Source organism: Chanodichthys erythropterus, chromosome 11 (assembly GCF_024489055.1).
Source record: "Chanodichthys erythropterus isolate Z2021 chromosome 11, ASM2448905v1, whole genome shotgun sequence".
NCBI classification, from domain to species: Eukaryota; Metazoa; Chordata; class Actinopteri; order Cypriniformes; family Xenocyprididae; genus Chanodichthys; species Chanodichthys erythropterus.
The window spans coordinates 1,003,158-1,022,837 of NC_090231.1; the positions used below are offsets into that span (position 1 = coordinate 1,003,158).

Consider the following 19,680-nt stretch of genomic DNA (forward strand, 5'->3'; position numbering starts at 1 on the left):
TGTAAGCGGATACGGGGATCATGGGCTACGTTGTAGTCAGGTCCAGACGCAGGTTCTCCATCTGACTGTAGTAATGAGACTTCCACCACACAAATCAGCACAATGCCAAATGATTCATGATGATGATCATTCGAAACTGTAATGTGTCTATTTTTATTCATGTACACTCACAATAAAAACAAAGCATTGTGCTTTTGTAAAATAAACAAGCAGGATGCCGCTTTCTGCCGTCCCAGTATTCCTTTCTATGAAGTTTGTGAAGCACATCAAAAAAATGAATCGAAGGCTACTAGCACACTCTTGCATGCGATCTGAACTCTTGTTTTGGGTTGGTGCATAGATCGCCTCTTCTTCTTCTGCTCATTTTCCTGTTAGCAAACAGAGTTGCATTACCGTGCGCACCCCCTTCTGGATCGGAGTGTGGATCGCCTGCGACTGACTGTATTCGTCGTCTGACTGTTTGCTTCGAACCTTGACGTCTGTACCGTGATGTTTCAGGATGAATACATGTACCATTACGTAACATTTCAAATTTTTTAGTTGAAGAATCAGAAATGTTTTTTTAACCATTTTAGTGAACTATAAAGACCCTGATACATGTCATGGCTGCAGTGTGACTTAATCCAGTTGATGAGAATGATGTGTGGTGCAGTTTAATAAACATCAGAGATAATAAACATACTACACTTTAACATCGGTGACACCGAACAATGAAAAGAAAGAACTAAGGGCTTGGCAGACGGGGGGTGGAGTTGCTGTAGCTGAGGACAATGGAGGGAAGGAGGATCCCAGCGGAGTCAGAGGGGTGGAGGGTCAAGGCTACTGGAGACTCGGAAGTCTGAGGCGGAGCCCAAGTGATGATAGACTAGGGTGGGGTAGGAGGGACGAGGGAGCCCGGTGGAGCCTGAAGGATGGCAGACCATGGTGGAGCCGAGGGAGCGTTGAACCAATGGGTCGCAGGGCCAAGGTGGGGTCCAGGGCTCGGAGGTCTTGAGACTGGACGGGACCAGCAGACACGGGAGAACTTGAAACATTTCATCATCCAGCTCGTCAATTAATTCCATTGAGACCCAGCTTACTGTAGCGCCTCAGCAGCGGGAGTGTGTGTGGGGCTTCAAACCATGCGGTCGAACTCTACTGATATTCCCTCGGTGACGGACACTGCTGCCGGCTCACTCACCTGACAGGTTCTGTGATTGATCTGTGGCAGGCATGGGTGAAGGCTGACTGGGCTCTTCCTCGACGGGGCTCCACATACTCAGCAAATGCCCCTCGAAGACCGTCTCCAGGCAGGCTTGCACTCATTTAGGCTGATATTAAACAAATGCACCGAGAGAGCAGTCTGAAAATGAGTAAGGCACATCAGGTGGTCCTTGAGGGCACGATTATCCTGCTCATGGCAGCTGGTACATCCATTCTGTGTCTTTTCTCAAGGTTCGGTGTTCTGTCACGGTTGCAGCGTGACTTGATCCAAAAGACGAGGATGATGTGTGAATACCGAACAATGAATAGAAAGAACAAAGGGCTTAAATACACAGACGAAATTATCAATGGAACAAGAAGCAGGTGCATGTAAAGTATGAACAAGGCAAATGTTGACAGGGAAAACAATGCAAACTAAACTAAACAGAGCATGACAATGAAACTATGAACGAGACAAGACATGAACATGACTTCAATGAAACATTATTTTGTATAGATGGTGTGTGTGTGTGATTGTGTTGTGAATGTAATGTTATCTGTGTATATTTGTGTCATGTGACCTGTATAGAAACACAAATGTGTTAATATTTGTAGATGCTTGATGCGTCTGACAGGGAATCAGCGCGTCCAACAGGGCGAATGCGGCTTCACAGCAGCTGATTGCATTAGTGTCTCTTAATGGAGCGACAGGTGATTTTTCTTCCTGTAAATCACATGAAGCTGTGTGTTCGGGTCACACGACTGTGGAAAATGCTTGTCATGTCATCACTTTCCACATATTACATCATTTCCCCAGTGGTTTAGCGCTAAATGCATATTTAATGTGTTTGCACACAAGCGGATTGTAATACCCGTCACTATCCTTCACATAACGCTTGTCTGGAGGCGAGTCCTGAGGGACGGTTAAAAATAGAAAACATGCCTTAGCAGAGTAAATGGGAACGTTGACGTGATTTACTGTACAAAACTGACATGTCCTGTTGTGTGACGTGATGCGCCTCTTCTGAAGCTGCTATTTTTTGTGTAAATAAGTATTATACACTACCGTTCAAAAGTTTGGGGTCAATGAAATTTATACTTTTATTCATCAAGAACACATTAAATTGATCAAAAAATACATTTATAATGTTACAAAAGATTCAAATAAATGCTGTTCTTTTGAACTTTCTATTCATCAAAGAATCCTGAAAAATATGTATGACAGTTTCCCTAAAAATATTAACTGTTTTCAACATTGATAATAATCATAAATGTTTCAAATCATCATATCAGAATGATTTCTGAAGGATCATGTGACACTGAAGACTGGAGTAAAATTCAGCTCTGATCACAGGAATAAATGACACTTTACTATATATTCACATAGAAAACAGCTGATTTACACTGGAATAATATTTCACTGTTTTACTGTATTTTAGATCACAAAAATGAGCAGAAGAGACTCTTTCAGAAAGATTTAAAAATGACCCCAAACTTTTGAACAGTTGTGTACGTGACTTTTTGTGAGTTTATAGCTATTATTTGAGAAACTATGTATTTTATCATTTTACAGATGTGTTTGTCACACTGCAGGAATCCAGTATTCATGGCTGTTAAATTGTGGTACAGTAGTTGTGGACTCTGTACAGTGAATGTTTCTCAACTGTGTTCTTTGACTGGAGGCGATTGTGCATGATGAAACCTCGTGAAAACACAGTTGTGTGTTTGTGTGTCTGACGCTGGGAAAAAATCAGACAATTACGAGCATCATCAGTGTTTGTGGCTCCATGCGTCTGTATTTCTGGCTGTAGACAGCGATGAGAGGGAGTCTGTCATGTAAAGTTGCATAAGTCACATTCATTTTTACATTCAAAAAGTGCAACTAAAGTAAAACCGAAACTAGCGGCGTGTGTGAAATGTGCTTAGAAATAAACTTGAGCTCGCGTTTCTCTCGCATTCGGCGCCAATCTAATTGTTTAGCATGTTTGATGTTATTTGCAAGTACATGAGTCATGTTTCAGATGAGAAGAACCATGACTTATTTTGGGATATAGACGGATCTAGAGTCTCTGCAGGTGAAGTTCACAACATGCTGTTACATCACAGTTCAAATCAGAGGGTTTTGAAAAGCAGCATCCGCCGGGAAACAGAATCCATTAATGCAGACGGAAAATAAGACAATAACAGGCCGCTGAGACTCGCCGCTCAAGGCCAGACGTCTGCTGTAAATAAAAGCTCACGGGTATTTCTCTGAACATAATAAATGATGTCAAACGTGTGCGTACCTCAGTGTGTGTTAGGTGTGTCTGTTCATGAGTTAGTGCTGTGGTTCAGATGAAGCTCTGGTCACTAACGTTCCTGTCTCTCTCGCAGCGGGTCTGTCTCACAGGTGGCTGACAGCTGGTTGACTCTCTCGCCGTAATGATTTATTTATCGTAATAACGCTGGAGTCGAGGCCAGAAACGAGCGCTGCCAACACTGTCATAATGCCAGCGGCGTGACGAGACACTGCTTACAAACACACAGGCCCGATGACCACACACTCACACACTACACACACACACTCACACACACACAGACATACGCTACTGAAGATCTCAAATTCAGAAGATGGCATCATGGATTTTAAGAGAAGCTTCTAGACGAGAGGAATTGAAATGCTTTAATCTGGTTCTCAAAGACCCCGTGAAATGAAAACTGGAGTTTGGAGTCTTTAAGCTCATGTCTGGATCCATATTCCAGTGCAGAGCTGTTCAATCTTTTAGATTTTTATTCTAAAATGATATATTTTTATTAACCGTTTGGTCAACAAACACTAATTTATTATGTGTAGGCAGAGATGTGATAAAAAGAATAGTATAAATTGGGTCTTTATACATATATTATGTTGAATTATTATAATTGGCAACATTTTTGTGATGAAATGTGGTTTTCTTTTCTGGAATCATGTGATGCAAACTAAAGGCTATTGGCTGTTTCATTTGGAAATACATGAACACAAGAAATAAAACCGGCTCGTCATATCACGGGGTCTTTAAGTGCGAAGAACATCCCAAATGTACCTTAAATGGAGCTTCATCTTTAACATCCATGGCATCTTTCCATCGCACAGAAGGTTCTTCAGATTATTAAAATGTTCAGAGCTGATCGCTGAAAGGTTCTGTAGGGTTCTTCAGTCGTGTTTCTGCAAAACCGCCTTTTGGATCCTTTATTTCTAAGAGTGCACAGAACAAAAACAGCCCTGAGAATCAAGTTTCACATGCTGATCATATGACGAGGTCCGTTCAGCGAGGTCTCGGGCCAAACCTCCAGAGTACGACAGCAGACATAAAAATGTGTTGGCCTGTACGGAAGAATGAGAGAAAAGCGAACGCGATGCGGTGATGGAAGGAGCGAGCGCTCTGGGAAACGCTTCTTCAGGGTGCAGTTGTTCAGCGCTCTAAGAGAAGATCTGCATCTCCTGCACTGGTTTGACAGACCTTTGAGTTTGTGCCATCAAGAGAAATCCAGCCAGAAAGCTGCTAATTGCCTGTGGCTGCTGTTCAGAGCCCATATTTCATTAGAAGCTGGTTTATGTTTTGTTGGGAAGAGAAGTCGTTTTGGCTTGTGTGTGACAGACGCTGCATAAAAACAGGAATTGACGGATAAAGTCGTCTGCGTCAACCTTTATCAGCGCAGGTTTTAATTGGACACGTTCAGTCAGAAAGGGCAAAACATAATTAACATTCAACATGTGAATGATCCTGACAAATCGTTTTAATAGCAAACACAGTGAAGTAAACACAGGTTTGTCGATCGTTACAGAGTTTGCCATCTCCCTCCGCTCTCAATCAGAGGTTTAGGAGGAAAATGTGTTAAAACTGCTGGAGAGACGTGGAGTGGGTTATCAAAGAGCTTCGGCTTCTCTGTCTTACACGGCGGCAGCTGCTGAGATGTAACACTCGTGCATTTACATCATTTATGACTGAGAGAGAGAGAAAACCTTCTGTAATTGTGTTTTGGGTCTAAGTTAAAGCGGTTACAAATGATTTAATGTTATGATGAAAGAGAATGTTGAAGCCTCGTTCACAGCAAGGACTATAACAAAAAAGGTACAGTTATAAAAGTTGTTCTAAAGAACTAAAGAACAGGGTAAGTTTTCCAGCTCATGATTGATAAGAACAATGACAGCCAATCAGAATCCGAATCATTCACTGGTGTGACGCTCTTTAGAAAAAGGCAATAGAGATAAACGCTCTACTGACATGATATTCAGACACACAAACATTGAGTCAAATGAAAACGGAAAATATCACAATCAAAACTATTTCGAAATATTAACAAAGACTAGTACTAACGTGACACTGATATGAGCTGTCCTTCACATTTCTCTTCATGTAATGTAATCAGAAGCACATTTTTGTCAGTCAGGGTCAACAGAGAGATTGTGGTTTGGTGTCAGATCAGCTTTATTAAACTGGGATGAATCTGGTCCTGGCAGTCGATAGTTGTGTGTTCTGAGCCGCTTCAACTGCTCTGTGAAGAAGCGTTTCCTCGCACCCGGAGCCGCCGCTAGAGACACTCAGAGTAGGAACCAGCGCAACCACAATGACTCTGTAATCCAGTCTCTTTCTCTCCTCTCTCCTCTCTTTCTGTTTCTCCTCGGGAAAACCTCTCCCTGTCTCTCTCTTTCTCTCGCGCGCCCACCTTCAGGTCACTATATCGGTGGATGGTATTCTGACCACCACCGGTTACACGCAGGAGGATTACACCATGCTGGGATCCGATGACTTCTTCTATATCGGGGGAAGCCCGAACACGGCGGATCTTCCCGGATCTCCGGTCAGCAACAACTTCATGGGCTGCCTGAAAGACGTGAGTCCACCTGCTCTCGCCGTCAGCTGAAAACATTTGGTGTAGAAGCAGTCTTAACTCGGTATTGCTAGTATGTGAATACAAATAATATCGAGTGAGTAACACATTGAATTAAACATGCAGTTTTGAAGTGCGCTGTAAAAAAGTAATGCGGTATATCCACTCAATAAAATTGTAGCAACAGATTACAAGCAATATTATTAATTAAACTCAACATATAAGAATTGAGTTAGAATTAATCAAATTAATTCCTTAAAAGTCAACTATTTAAAAAAAACACCATTACAAAAACCACAAACTGACATAAAAAGCAAACTGCCCAACCAAATAAAACACTGATCACACTTTCAATAAAATCAACATCTAAACTTCTGTTAATTCACGTTTCTCTTTCCTTCAATGTCAAATCAAATTAATTCCTTAAATGTCAACCATTTAAAATGAGTAATATTTATTTATTTATTATTGCCATAAAAAATAAAGAGTTCTTAATTCATCTTTGACACTGTCTGTTATTCAGATATTTTTGTTTAAATATTACTTAAATTTTACTCATTTTAAATGGTTCACATTTAAGGAATTAATTTGATTAATTCTAACTCAATTCTATTTGTTGAATTTAATTAATAATATTGCTTGTAATTTGTTGCCAAAATTGTATGGAGTAGATATAGCGTATTACTTTTTACAGTGTAGAAAAACTGAAATAGTACTACTTCAGAATTTCATCTTTAATTCAATGTTTCTTGCCATTTCTTTGTAATTAATTGTAAAATTTATTTGCAATTTCTGATAAAAAATTGTTTCTACATCATTTTTTTTTTTTTTGCGTCAGCTCAGATCAATGAAGCCTATGATCAATCAGCTCCAAAAAGAAATGAAATAACAAAGCATAACCAGAGATTCATAAGCAGTTTTTTGTAGGTTGGTCATTTCACCCGGGAACACCACAAGTGTAACAGTGGGGGGGGGGGAACCCCTAAAAAAGTACAAAATTATTATCAAAATGATTATTTTGGAAGTTGTTAAACCCTGTGTGAGCAAAGTCAGAAAGTTGTAGTCCATTGCGATAACATTAACTAGCATTTTCAGGAAAAATAATCTCCTTTTTGAGACAAAACAAAAACTATAGATATGTACAAAGATGGTGGACTCATATTAATTATGAATGGGAGAAAGTGTAATGCACAATATGGAGGAATAAGTCCCGCCTTCTCAATAAAAGTGTCCATCGCTGATTGGTGAAGTAGATAGGACTTGGTCATGGATGCCCGAGATAACTGCCCAGAGGCCTTACAAATATGGCTGCCGAGTGAACAGACTTTCCTTGAAAGGGCCTTTGATCAAAATGGCTGGAACACAACATGAGGTCAACGAACTTCCCTGTCGCCCCCTGTAGGTCGTCTACAAGAACAATGACTTCAAGCTCGAGCTGTCCCGTCTGGCCATCGAGAGAGACCCCAAGATCAGTCTGCACGGCGACCTGGTGTTCCGCTGCGAGGACGTGGCGGCCCTCGACCCCGTGACCTTCGAGACAGCCGAGTCCTTCATCGCCCTGCCGCGCTGGGACACCAAGAAGACCAGCTCCATTTCCTTTGATTTCCGCACCACCGAGCCCAGCGGACTCCTGCTGTTCAGCCACGGGAAACCACAGAGCTCGAAGGAGCAGCGGCCGGGACGCGAGATGAAGACCGATTATTTCGCCATGGAGCTGCTGGACGGGTTTCTGTACCTGCTGATGGACATGGGCTCGGGGAGCATCAAACTCAAGACCAGCAACAAGAAGGTCAACGACGGCGAATGGTGCCATGTGGACTTCCAGAGGGAAGGACGGAGAGGTGAGGAAAATAGGCTCACGCTGCAGTTTGATGTATATGTGTGGGTACTCGTACATCCAGCTGTAAATAAAGAGCTGTGCAATACATTTTGCAATGAAATAAACAAGCAGGCAGTTGAGATTCGCCACATATACTGTAAAATCTAATTAGTTAGACTTACTTAAAAAAACATGCAAACCGATTGCCTTAAAACAACTAAGTGAAATAGGAACAGTATGTTGTACTGAGAAATGCTTAGTTAATATAGTTCACTTACAGTTCTAGTAACTAAAAAAGATCTGTAGAGAGTACTGGATAATTGACTTATGATAGCTACCGTTGTTACCATTGAAGTCTGTGTGTGACTCAAGCATGGTCAATCACAAGATATTTTCACAAACATAGAGGGATTATATCAACCTGATTAAAAGTTTTACATGGTGTTTATGACAAGTGTTAGTGAGAAAATTTTGATGACATGAAAAATAGTTAATGATTTAGAAGTTGGGTCATTTTAAGAGCAACCTATTTATTACTTCCCTTCCTTTGAAACCAAATCTCTGTGATTTCTTGCTGCATCGATTGGAAGATAATTCTAATAATATAAATGAAGTTCAAAGTGCCCAACCAAAAGAAACACCGATCACCATAATGGTGAGCTCAAACAAAAATCAATATATTAAGCTTATGATGTTTTTCAATTCTATTGAAAATTCAACATTCAAGATGATTTTGAAGATGAAATTCAAGATGAGAAGAGTTAATTCAACTAGTGAAAGAAGTTACAACATTCCTATCTGAAAATGTAGTCCTAACATTTTAAACCTAAACCTAACCCTACCCATAACTTATTCCTAAAATCAGAGGGAAATGATAGCTGAATAACACTGTTGTGGAAGCACCTAACCCTAAACTTGACATGAATGGTAAACTTGTCCCTCAAATTTTATTGGTTGATTGAAATGTTGTTCCAGGATCAACAAAGATGTTGTATTTGGTGAAATCACATTCACCTGGATGGTCACAGTTTAGTGTACGCATAGTAAATATATGTTAAATTTAAAAAATAAAAAAACAATCAAAATAAAACACAACAATGTTTAAATATTTGATGTTTTCCTCCATGTCACTAGCCAGCATCATAGAACGGTAAATATTTAATGCCAAAGGTGTTCGGCGTACAGTAAGGTTTGGGAATCCCGGATCTAGAGGATTGTCTCCTGCAGTTTTCGCTCCTAAAGCGTGTCAAACGAGATGCAGCGATGCCAAAGGCTGCATCCATTTGCTGTAATTGGCTAATGGAGTGTAAGACTAGAGGAGGTGGGTGTGAGTCCTGTGGGGAAGAAAGTCCAGCAGTTCTGTAATTGCAGTTTAATAGACAATTAAGAGTAAGTCATAAATCTCTATGATCTAGCGAGAGAGCAGAAGTACAGGCTCACACCAACACACATCGCTCATGCACGTCTTCTTCTTCTCGTCAGGCTCCATCTCGGTCAACAGCCGCTCGATTCCCTTCAGCTCCAACGAGGGCAGTGAGATCCTGGACTTGGACAGCGACATGTATCTGGGCGGTTTACCGGAGACGCGGCAGGGCCTGATCCTGCCGCCCGAGGTCTGGACCGCGCTGCTCAACTACGGCTACGTGGGCTGCGTGCGTGACCTCTTCATCGATGGGAAGAGCCGAGACGTGCGGCGTCTTGCCGAGATCCAGAGCGCTCCGGGCGTCAGCAGCTTCTGCACGCGGGAGCTTCAGAAGAGGTGCAGCAGCGCCCCCTGTGCCAACGGAGGGCAGTGCAAGGAGGGCTGGAACCGCTACATCTGTGACTGCACCGGCACCGGATACCTGGGCAGCAACTGTGAGATCGGTAAGAGAGCCTGGGCTGGTTACCTGTACAATCTCACAGGCTCCGCCACAAACAAACAAACAAATGTTCAAACATTACCTTTACAATACCTATCAAACATGAATGAAAGACAAGTAAGAGCAAATAAGAGCATATATCAGAGTATCTGTGGGGCATGACTAAGTCATTAAATGGATTTTGCAAAAACTGAGGCCTTAAATGGCATTAAAAACCGTTAAATTTTCTTCCTGCAGGCATTAATTTTTTTTAGATAGTTTTGAAGGAAAATAATACCGGTTTATATTGAATATAGCCTTCATAATTGATAACTCAGTTTGGTAATTGCCGGACCAGGAGACGGAAGGTTGAATCAGTGTTGCCAACTTAGCAACTTTTCAGACCCCTTTTGTGACTTTTTTCCAAGTAAGCGCATTATGACGAATATAGTTGTTAACCTGATCTAGCTTCTGAGACTCGCTGGTACTGCCGCACGAGCACAAGATCCTGCTTTCCTGCCGCTGGCGTATCTGCGTCTGCTGTTCAGTGAGTGGCTGAGAGGAGCAGCGCATTCAGTTGAGGATGTCAGTGAACAAACAAAACGAAGAAACTTACATTGTTCTATTTTAGCAGCAAAAATAGTTTCAAACAAAGATCAGAGCAGAACTATAGCGCAACACTCAGCCTTGTTTTCATTACTGAATGATTCAGCGTTTTGAATGAATCGATTGAGTCAAAGATTCAGTGTCCGTTCATAAACAACTGCTTCATTCTTGAATGAATCAGCCATTGGAATGAATCGTTTGAATGAATGACTCACTTATTAAAACGGTTACTTGACGCCACCTACTGACATTTCTTACAATCCCATAAAATTATTTAATGCAGTTGTAATTTATTTTATTGTAATTATTTAATTTGATTGGTAACTTATTCTAATGAAATGTATTGATCAAATTTAAGAATTTAAAATGAAAGATGAATCATACATTTTACATGCATCGTACAAGAATCGTGAATGACAAGGCTTAATGTCGAGCCCTGTATGAAGTCTTAATGGGCCGTGTTTCAGTCACCTTTCATATTGTCTGACAACAAAAACAGAATAATATATAGATGAAATAATTTTATGGGGAATTTGGCTGTATTAAAATATATTAATATGAGCAAAAGGGTAGCAGCAGAGAAGCAAACAAACGTAAAGAGCTGACACTTGGCAGAATGGGAATATTCTAATTGCCGTATGACATCATCTACAGACATTTACCGATATATATATATATATATATATATATATATATATATATATATATATATATATATATATATGGCATTCAAAAATTAATAATTGGCATTAAAAAGCATTAAATTAGATTTGATGAAACCTGTAGAAACACTGAATAAGTATATATTTACATATATGAGTGTGAAACGCTTCTCAAACAAGAACAAATGTAGGGCGGGGCTTGATTCTGTAATTGATTGGATGGTTTGCTATTGGTGGATCTCATGTGAGTGACAGGTTGCCCCGCCCTCATCATCAGAGAAGAGAAGAGATGCTGCAAGAGGAAGATATTCTGATTCAAGATTATGAGGAACATGAGTTTAACACAATAATGATGATGTGAACCAATAAATCATTTAGAATAAACACTGATATTCCATAAAAATCAGAAAGGGTGACATGTGTGACTCATTTTGCCTCACATTGAGGTCTGACCCGTGTGAATCTCCTACATCTTTCAGCTGTTATATTTAGCATCCGTGACGCTTTTATCAGAGTTTTTCAGTGTTTGCGCTTCATTCCCCGCGGCCTCGCTCCACCAGCGCTCTTCAGACGCTCCGTGTGTCGTTTCCTGATTCATGTTGGCGGGGAAAGAGCCGGTGTCACGAGCTGGGAAAAGCACCGGAGCAGCGATGCTCGCCAGAACCATCTGTGCCGCCTTTAACGACACCAGCTGGTGCGAAAGCTGCTCGTCTCGCGGGCGACGGAAGCGCTTACAGACACACGCCTCTGATATCAGCCCGACTCACAGCTCTGAAGCTATTCGAACCCAGACACCATTGAGCTCAGCGGATTTACACGGAGAATACTCCGTCTCTGTAGCTTCACTCTTAGTGTTTGTTGAGGAGCAGGTGGTGTTCAGTGGTGTTTGGCTTCAGCTGCAGAAACACTTTAAGAGAGGCCAGTTTGTTTTATTAAACATATTTATTTTCATCTGTTTAACAGCCAGATGTTGTGCTGTGAAGTGAAAGCTGTTTGTGTCATGTTGCAGGATCTGTGTGAGGGTGATTATGAGCAGATTTAAAGCGGCGCTTTACTGCCACCAAGAGTCAGCTGACAGTATTACACTGCAGAAGACATGATGGTGTTAATGTGTCTGTAGCGTCTGCCTCGTCATCATTAGGTTTGCAGTATCTCCTCCCACAGCTGTGAAGCTACATCCACCAAACATGTTCTGACTCGGGCTGTTCTATCTTCTGGTTTTCCTAAAATGAAGATTACAAATCATAAAAGCCCCACACACTTTCACTGAGGGGGTCAAAACTAATAGTGTTTAATCTTCTTTCTCTAACAAAGCCTGGCAACTAGCTTAGGACATGTTAAATCATGTTAAATCATGCTAGCAAAATGCTAATTTATGCTAACAACATGGTAATTCTGGTTATAAACATGTAATTCAAGCTAAAACATGCTAGCAACATTAAGTAATGCTAACATGTTAAAACAAGTAATGTGCTAAATCATGCTAGAAACATGTTAATTAATGCTAGCAATATGCTAATTAATGTTAGGAATATGCTAAATCATGATAGCAAAATGCTAATTCATGTTAAAATATGTAACATGCTATATTATGTTAGCTAAATGCTAATTCATCCTAACAATGTTAAAACAACATGATAGTAATGTGTTAAAACATGTTAGCAACATGGTCAATCATGCTAACAAAATGTTAAATAATGCTAACAACATGCTAATTCATCTTAACAACATTAAAACATGCTAGCAACATGTTAATTTATGTTAAAACATGTTAACAAAATGCTAATGTGATAAAACATGTTAACAACATGTTAAGTTATTATAACAATGTGCTAAATCATGTTATCAACATGTTAATTCATGTTAGCAAAATGCTAATTAGTGGTAGCTATATGCTAAATCATGTTAGCCAAATGCTAATTAATGTTTCAAACATGCTAACATGCTATATTATTTTAGCAAACATGCTAATTCATCTTAAAAATGTTAAAACAACATGATAGCATTGTGTTAAACCATGCTAGCAAAAAATGCTAAATCATGCTAGCAAAATGCTAATTCATTCTAACAACATTAAAACGTGTTAGCAATATGCTAATTCATGTTAACAATGTTTTAAAACATACTAGCAACATGTTAATTCATGTTAACATGCTAACAAAATGATAATTCATGCTAGCAAAATGCTAATTAATGTTATCAGTGTTAAAACATGCTACCTAGATGTTAAATCATGCTATCAACATGCATTTATCTATCTATCTATCTATCTATCTATCTATCTATCTATCTATCTATCTATCTATCTATCTATCTATCTATCTATCTATCTATCTATCTATCTATCTATCTATCTATCTATCTACCTTCAAACTTCAAGCTTTTAAAAAGTTTTCAAACTTTCTGGTTTGTCTTTGTCAAGCCAGCTTCAAAGTTTGTCATCAAGCTTTACTCATTTAGTCACTGTGTGTGTGTGTGTGTGTGTGTGTGTGTGTGTGTGTGTGTGTGTGTGTGTGTGTGTGTGTGTGTGTGTGTGTGTGTCCACAGAGGCGACGGTGTTGAGCTACGATGGCAGCATGTATCTGAAGATCATCATGCCCAGCTCCATGCACACGGAGGCGGAGGACGTGGCCCTGCGCTTCATGTCCCAGCGGGCGTACGGGCTGCTCATGGCCACCACCTCCAAAGAGTCGGCCGACACGCTGCGGCTGGAGCTGGACGGAGGACGGGTCAAACTCACCGTCAACCTCGGTAACCCGCCCGTCTCTGCCCTCAGAGGCTTCTGTTCTCTCCCCTGTCGTGTCCTCTCTGTCAGACGGATCTCGCCCTGCCTGCCAGTCACACCGTCCACCAGCAGAGGGCGGCAAACGCCTCTATTTCAGGGCTGCAAAATACCTTTAGGGATTTATTGAAAATGTCAATATATTCAATATATATAAAATATATTCAGTGTTTTACACCTGTTTTTACAGTAAAAAAATCTTTAAAACAAGATGTGTTTACTTGAGAAGCAGAATTGTGTAATATTGTGTAAGACATTGGGTTTTGTTCACTAACCACACGTGTGCGTATGAACGCTTTCACCAACAGATAATGATGCTTCTTTTGATTAAAATACATTCTAATTATTAAAAATAAAGAAACAACTGAAACCACACACACACACACACACACACACACACACACAAACTCATGGTGGAAATTTGTTACATCTTATATAGATAATAATCTTATTATATAAATAATAATAATAATATTTAATAATTAATATCTTAATATAATCTTAATCTTATATGGATAATAGCTAAAATAAAATACTATTTAAGCTAGTTGCCAAGGCAACATTTAACATTTTCACTTAGTTTTGTACTTAAATAATAAGATGTACTTAGATAACTAAAACTACAACTGAAATAAAAATGAATAAAATCTATATTTCAAAATATTAGTTATTTTAATATTAACACCAAAATTGCTAGAACGTTAAAATAAACTGAGAACAGAAAATAAAAAAAATAAATAAAAAACATTAATAAAATAATGGGTGTGTTTTATGCAAATGAGTAAAATACTCCAAATTCATTAACATTAGAATGAGGTTAAGAACAAATTCTTGCAATTATTAGTGAATGAGATTTTTATTAATAGAAAATATAATCAAAAGTTTATTGTTCTTACTGTAAATACTTTTTGTTGTTTAAGCATAAATCTAAATATTTAATTTATATAGATGTTTTTAGCTATTTTCTTGTATATTTTTATTTAATTATTTTATTGATTTTTAAATACAATTGTCAGTTAAAGTATGGGATGGTCAAACTAAAACATGTCGCTGTAAAATCTGGTTTATTTATTTATTTATACTGTATTAGAAAAATATTTTATTTTATAATCAATGAAATAATATTTTTTTATTTATTTATTAAGTTTTTATTCTTTATTTCAGGTCAGTTATGGGTCAGGGTTTCTGCTGGTCACATTAGTGTCAAATAAAGGGCACAGTTTCAGTCTCTTCTGCTTCTCCAGTGAGTGCGTCTCGTTCTCAGTCGTTCAGTGATGAGCTGAAGCTCTGGTCTGGTGGACGGCGGTGATTCTCACGGACAGGGCAGCGGTGCATCCTGGGAAAGCACATGGTGGGAGAGAAACTCGATCATCTCTCTCTCTCTCATTCACCCGGAACCTTCCGTCCCTTCAATGCGTGTCTGTCTGCGGCCCTGCGGCCAACGGCCAGAGAGACCGGCTCACGCCGAACAAACCTCCTTCGGTCCTGATCACCCTCGGCACCACAGATCAATCAGATTGCAGTGATAAAGTCTTATTTATTGCCTTTTAATCCCATCACACATTTTAGTAATCACCATTCAAAATTCATCCTGTGAAACCGCTTTGAAATAAAGCTCTAAAGCCCCAGCACATGAATGCATATCCCGCTGATTCCTGACACCCGTGTTTGTCGGCCGTGAGCCGGTCTCTGGCGGTTTGCCATCACTATTCTGTGGCGGTTGACGCACTGAGACGCACCTCAGCCTGACAGCTGCAGTTACAGCCTCCGGCCAGCAGGTGGAGACAGAGACCGCAGCGTTTGACCTGAAGCTGTGGATTGGCTTTCATGACACATTTAAGTAGCTGAATGTAGACGTGTTGAGACGGCTGAGGTGTGCAGCGAACCCTTTCCCACCGGTCACAGCTGAAGATGATCCCTCTCCTCCCGCTTTACTGATGACAGAAACACACCTGTTAACTCTCCCTGATCCCACACATTTCATGACTGCTTAGCTAATATGTTAATGGACAGAAAATCATGATTGGAGTGTAAATGATTGTATTCTGTGAGCAGAAAGAGATGTTAAATTAATTATGCAGATTACAGTCAGTTTATACATTGAAGCTGCTTCAGTAATTCTTGCGTTTACTTGATAAAGATTTCACAGCAGAAAGAAACGTGAAGAGCGTTTGTACAATTAAACTACAGGACTTTACTTGATAGAAGTCTAAACTATCAGTCAGAGACAGCAGGACTGGAGGAGACAAAGATTTGATCATTTAGAAATCCATGTTTCAGATATGATACAGTAGCTTCATATGAACTGACAGCTGCATTTCCACTAACCCTCGGGTAATTAGGAACGAGTGTTGACTAATGGTGCAGTGTTGGTGAGCACGAGCGGTTCAGAGCGGGTCATCTGCTGGACGGGTCAGCGCCGCGGTGAGCGCGGGAGGGAAAGGGTGTCTCTGACTCGACGTGTGTCCCCGGATGGTGCTCTGAGATGCTCTGCAGAATGAACTTTGAAGGATGTGAAATGTTTTCTGTCTCTCTCTGTCTTTTCTTTAATTTGATCTCACCATCTCACTCTCTCTCCCACCAGACTGTATCAGGATAGACTGTAACCTCAGTAAGTGGTTCAACTCGTTTATTATGCCTACAACACACACACACACACACACACACACACACACACTCATCACAGAAACATGTGATCATCACTAGATTTAAATAAAGACCTCTTTAGGCTGATTTAAAACTAGTGATGGCCAGTCAATGTTTCACAATATAAGTGAGCACATTTGGTCTTCAAATGTATATCAAAACAAGTACACACTCACACTCACTCACACACACACACACACACATGTTTGTTTTTGTGAATTGTGGGGACTTTCCATAGACTTCAATGCATTTTACACTGAACAAACTGTACATTCTATCCCCCTACCCTGCCCCTACCCCTAAACCTAACCCTCACAGGAAACTGTGCAAACTTTTACTTTTTCACAAAAACTCATTCTATATGATTTATAAACCCATTTACATTGTGGGGACCGCTGGCTGGTCCCCACGATGTAGGTGAACTCAGGTTTATATTACATCATGGGGACATTTGGTCCCCACAATGTAATATAAACAAAAGCACACACACACACACACACACACACACACACACACACACACACACACACACACACACACACACACACACACACACACACACACACTCACACACACACACACACAAAATATAGGGTATTCCGTGATCAACCAAATTTTGGAAACTTTTGATTTTGTTAATATTTTTCTGTAGAAAGACAAACATAAACATTGAAAGCCAAAATATCAAACATCACAGATGAATATTTACTGAATAATCCACTGTTTTGTAGACGAGTGTCAAAATGACCATTTTCACCTGAGATTTGGAGTGTAAAAATGACTTTATAAAGATGGCAGCATCATTATTTTATTTCTACACAGAGATTGGTAGATCTATTGGTGAAATCTGTTGACTTTCGTAGCCAGGAGACAATGGGCCTACAGACCCAGTTCTGGCTGCATCTATAATTCAGATTTTTAATCCCCGTATCCGCTTACATATATTTATATATAATCTATTTTTAATCTCTATAATAAAAATGTATAATTCAGATTTTGATCTCCATATCCATTTACATATATTATATATATCTTCCAAGGGGTTTTTTCCCTCCTAGGACTTTTTTCCCAGTGCTAGCACGCTGGGTTTTTCTCCTAGGGATTTTTTTCCACCCCTGGAAGTCAGCCGACATTGGCTTAATGTAGCACCATCTTGTATATGTTACATATTACCACGCTTGGTTGTACAGCTTATTTTTAACTACTTCCCTTTTTCTGTGCTTCTAATATGTAAAGCTGCTTTGAACAATTGCCAATTGTAAAAGCGCTATATAAATAAATTTGACTTGACTTGACTTTATCAATCTGTGTTTCATTATATGCCAACAGTAAGAGTTCAAACATGGCAGAAAGCACTTAAAGAGTTTTTTGCCTCAAGTTTTCATGCCTGTAACTCAAGAAGTATTAAAGATCTCTTAATATCCTTTTAGATTCTGGTTCTTAACAAACTTTCCTTTTGGTATCTCCATTTTAAAGTCCGTCGATGGTTCGATCCCAGAGATATTGGGATCTTAATGCGGCTCCACGAGTAAACCGGTCAATTGGACACATTTTCAGTGGTCAAAAACCAAATGTTGGTCACTTCACACACAGCTGATGCTTTCTTCTTTTAAAGAGGAATATCTGAAGAACAAATGATGTTGAAACTAGAAATGCATCTCGTGTTTTTCCATCATCTCAGTTCTATAGAACATTCCTGTCTGAGTGCCGTAAATACTCCTTTTCCAAAGTTTGCATGCCTGAAACTCTAAAAGTATTCAAGATATCTTAATATCCTTCTAGATTTTCATTATTGATAAACTTTCCTTTAGAAATCTTCATTTTCAAGGCTCTATATAGTTCAGTCCCATAGATATGAAGATCTCAAAGCAGCTCCATGATCAAATTGTTGAATTTTACCCATTTTCAGTGATTGAAAACCAAATGTGCTTCACTTCGCACACAGCTGATACTTGTTGTGTTTAAAGAGGAATATCTGAAGAATAATTAATGTTTAAACTAGAAATGTATCTTGTTTCCCTCTATCAAAAGAAGTGCATAAATCATAACTCTCCGAGTACCAAAAATCCACTGAAAATGGTTCAGTTGAGGCACATTAACTTGCTCTCAAAAGTGTATTGATAAGAATCTATTCTTGAATCAGTTTTAGGGATATTTGAAAGATGGGATTTTGTTCATTTTAACAGCTTCTGAAGCCACCAAGAGTTCAAATACACAGTTTCATCAAATACTATTTAAAAAGTTACCTACATCTGGTTCTTGACCACTGAAAATGGGTAAAATTCAACAATTTGGACATGAAATCACATTGAGATCTCCATATCTCTGGGATTGAACCATTGAGGGCCTTTAAAATGAAGATACCGAAAGGAAAGTTTGTTAAGAACCAGAATCTAAACGGATATTAAGATATCTTCTTTATCTTTTTGCCATGTTTGAACTGTCTCTGTTGGCATATAATGAAACACAGATTGATAAAGTCAACAGATTTCACTAATAGATCTACCAATCTCTGTGTAGAAATAAAATAATGATGCTGCCATCTTTATAAAGTCATTTTACACTCCTCTAATCCAAATCTCAGGTGAAAATGGTCATTTTGACACTCGTCTACAAAACAGTGGATTATTCAGTAAATATTCATCTGTGATGTTTGATATTTTGGCTTTCATCAATATTTAAGTTTGTCTTTCTACAGAAAAATATTAACAAAATCAAAAAATTGAGCTGGGGAAGTTTCTAAAATTTGGTTGATTAGACACAGAATTACTCAATGTATATACAGTTTCAAGAAAAAGTATGTGAAGCACTTGCAGAATTAGTGAAAATGTGCAAAATTTTTAACAAAATAAGAGAGATCATAAAAAATGCATGTTATTTTTTGTTTAGTACTGTCTGAGTAAGATATTTTACACAAAAGATGTTTGCATTTAGTTCACAAGACAAAACAATAGCTGAATTTATTAAAATAACCCCATTCATAAGTATGTGAAGCATTGATTCTTAATACTGTGTGTGGTTTCCTGATGATCCACGACTGTTTGTGTGTTTTGTGATGGTTGTTCATGAGTCTCTTGTTTGTCCTGAGCAGTTAAACTGAGCTCTGTTCTTCAGAAAAATCCTCCAGCTCCTGCAGATTCATCAGTTTTCCAGCATCTTCTGCATTTTGAACCCTTTCCAGCAGTGACTGAATGATTTTGAGATCCATCTTCTCATACTGAGGACAACTGAGAGACTCAAACTCAACTATTAAAAAAGGTTCAAACATTCACTGATGCTCCAGAAGGAAAC

General features: G+C 39.2%; 1 protein-coding gene across 1 annotated transcript in view; it reads left to right on the plus strand.

Moving 5' to 3' along the window:
- The window catches only part of nrxn2b (neurexin 2b), a 70,393-nt gene that overhangs the window by 20,745 nt on the left and 29,968 nt on the right, over window positions 1-19,680 (plus strand). The window contains exons 5-8 of the mRNA XM_067400339.1: window positions 5,875-6,036; window positions 7,436-7,874; window positions 9,335-9,718; window positions 13,509-13,712. Of these exons, the coding sequence (XP_067256440.1) occupies window positions 5,875-6,036; window positions 7,436-7,874; window positions 9,335-9,718; window positions 13,509-13,712 (1,189 nt within the window). The remainder of the gene's footprint in view (window positions 1-5,874; window positions 6,037-7,435; window positions 7,875-9,334; window positions 9,719-13,508; window positions 13,713-19,680) is intronic.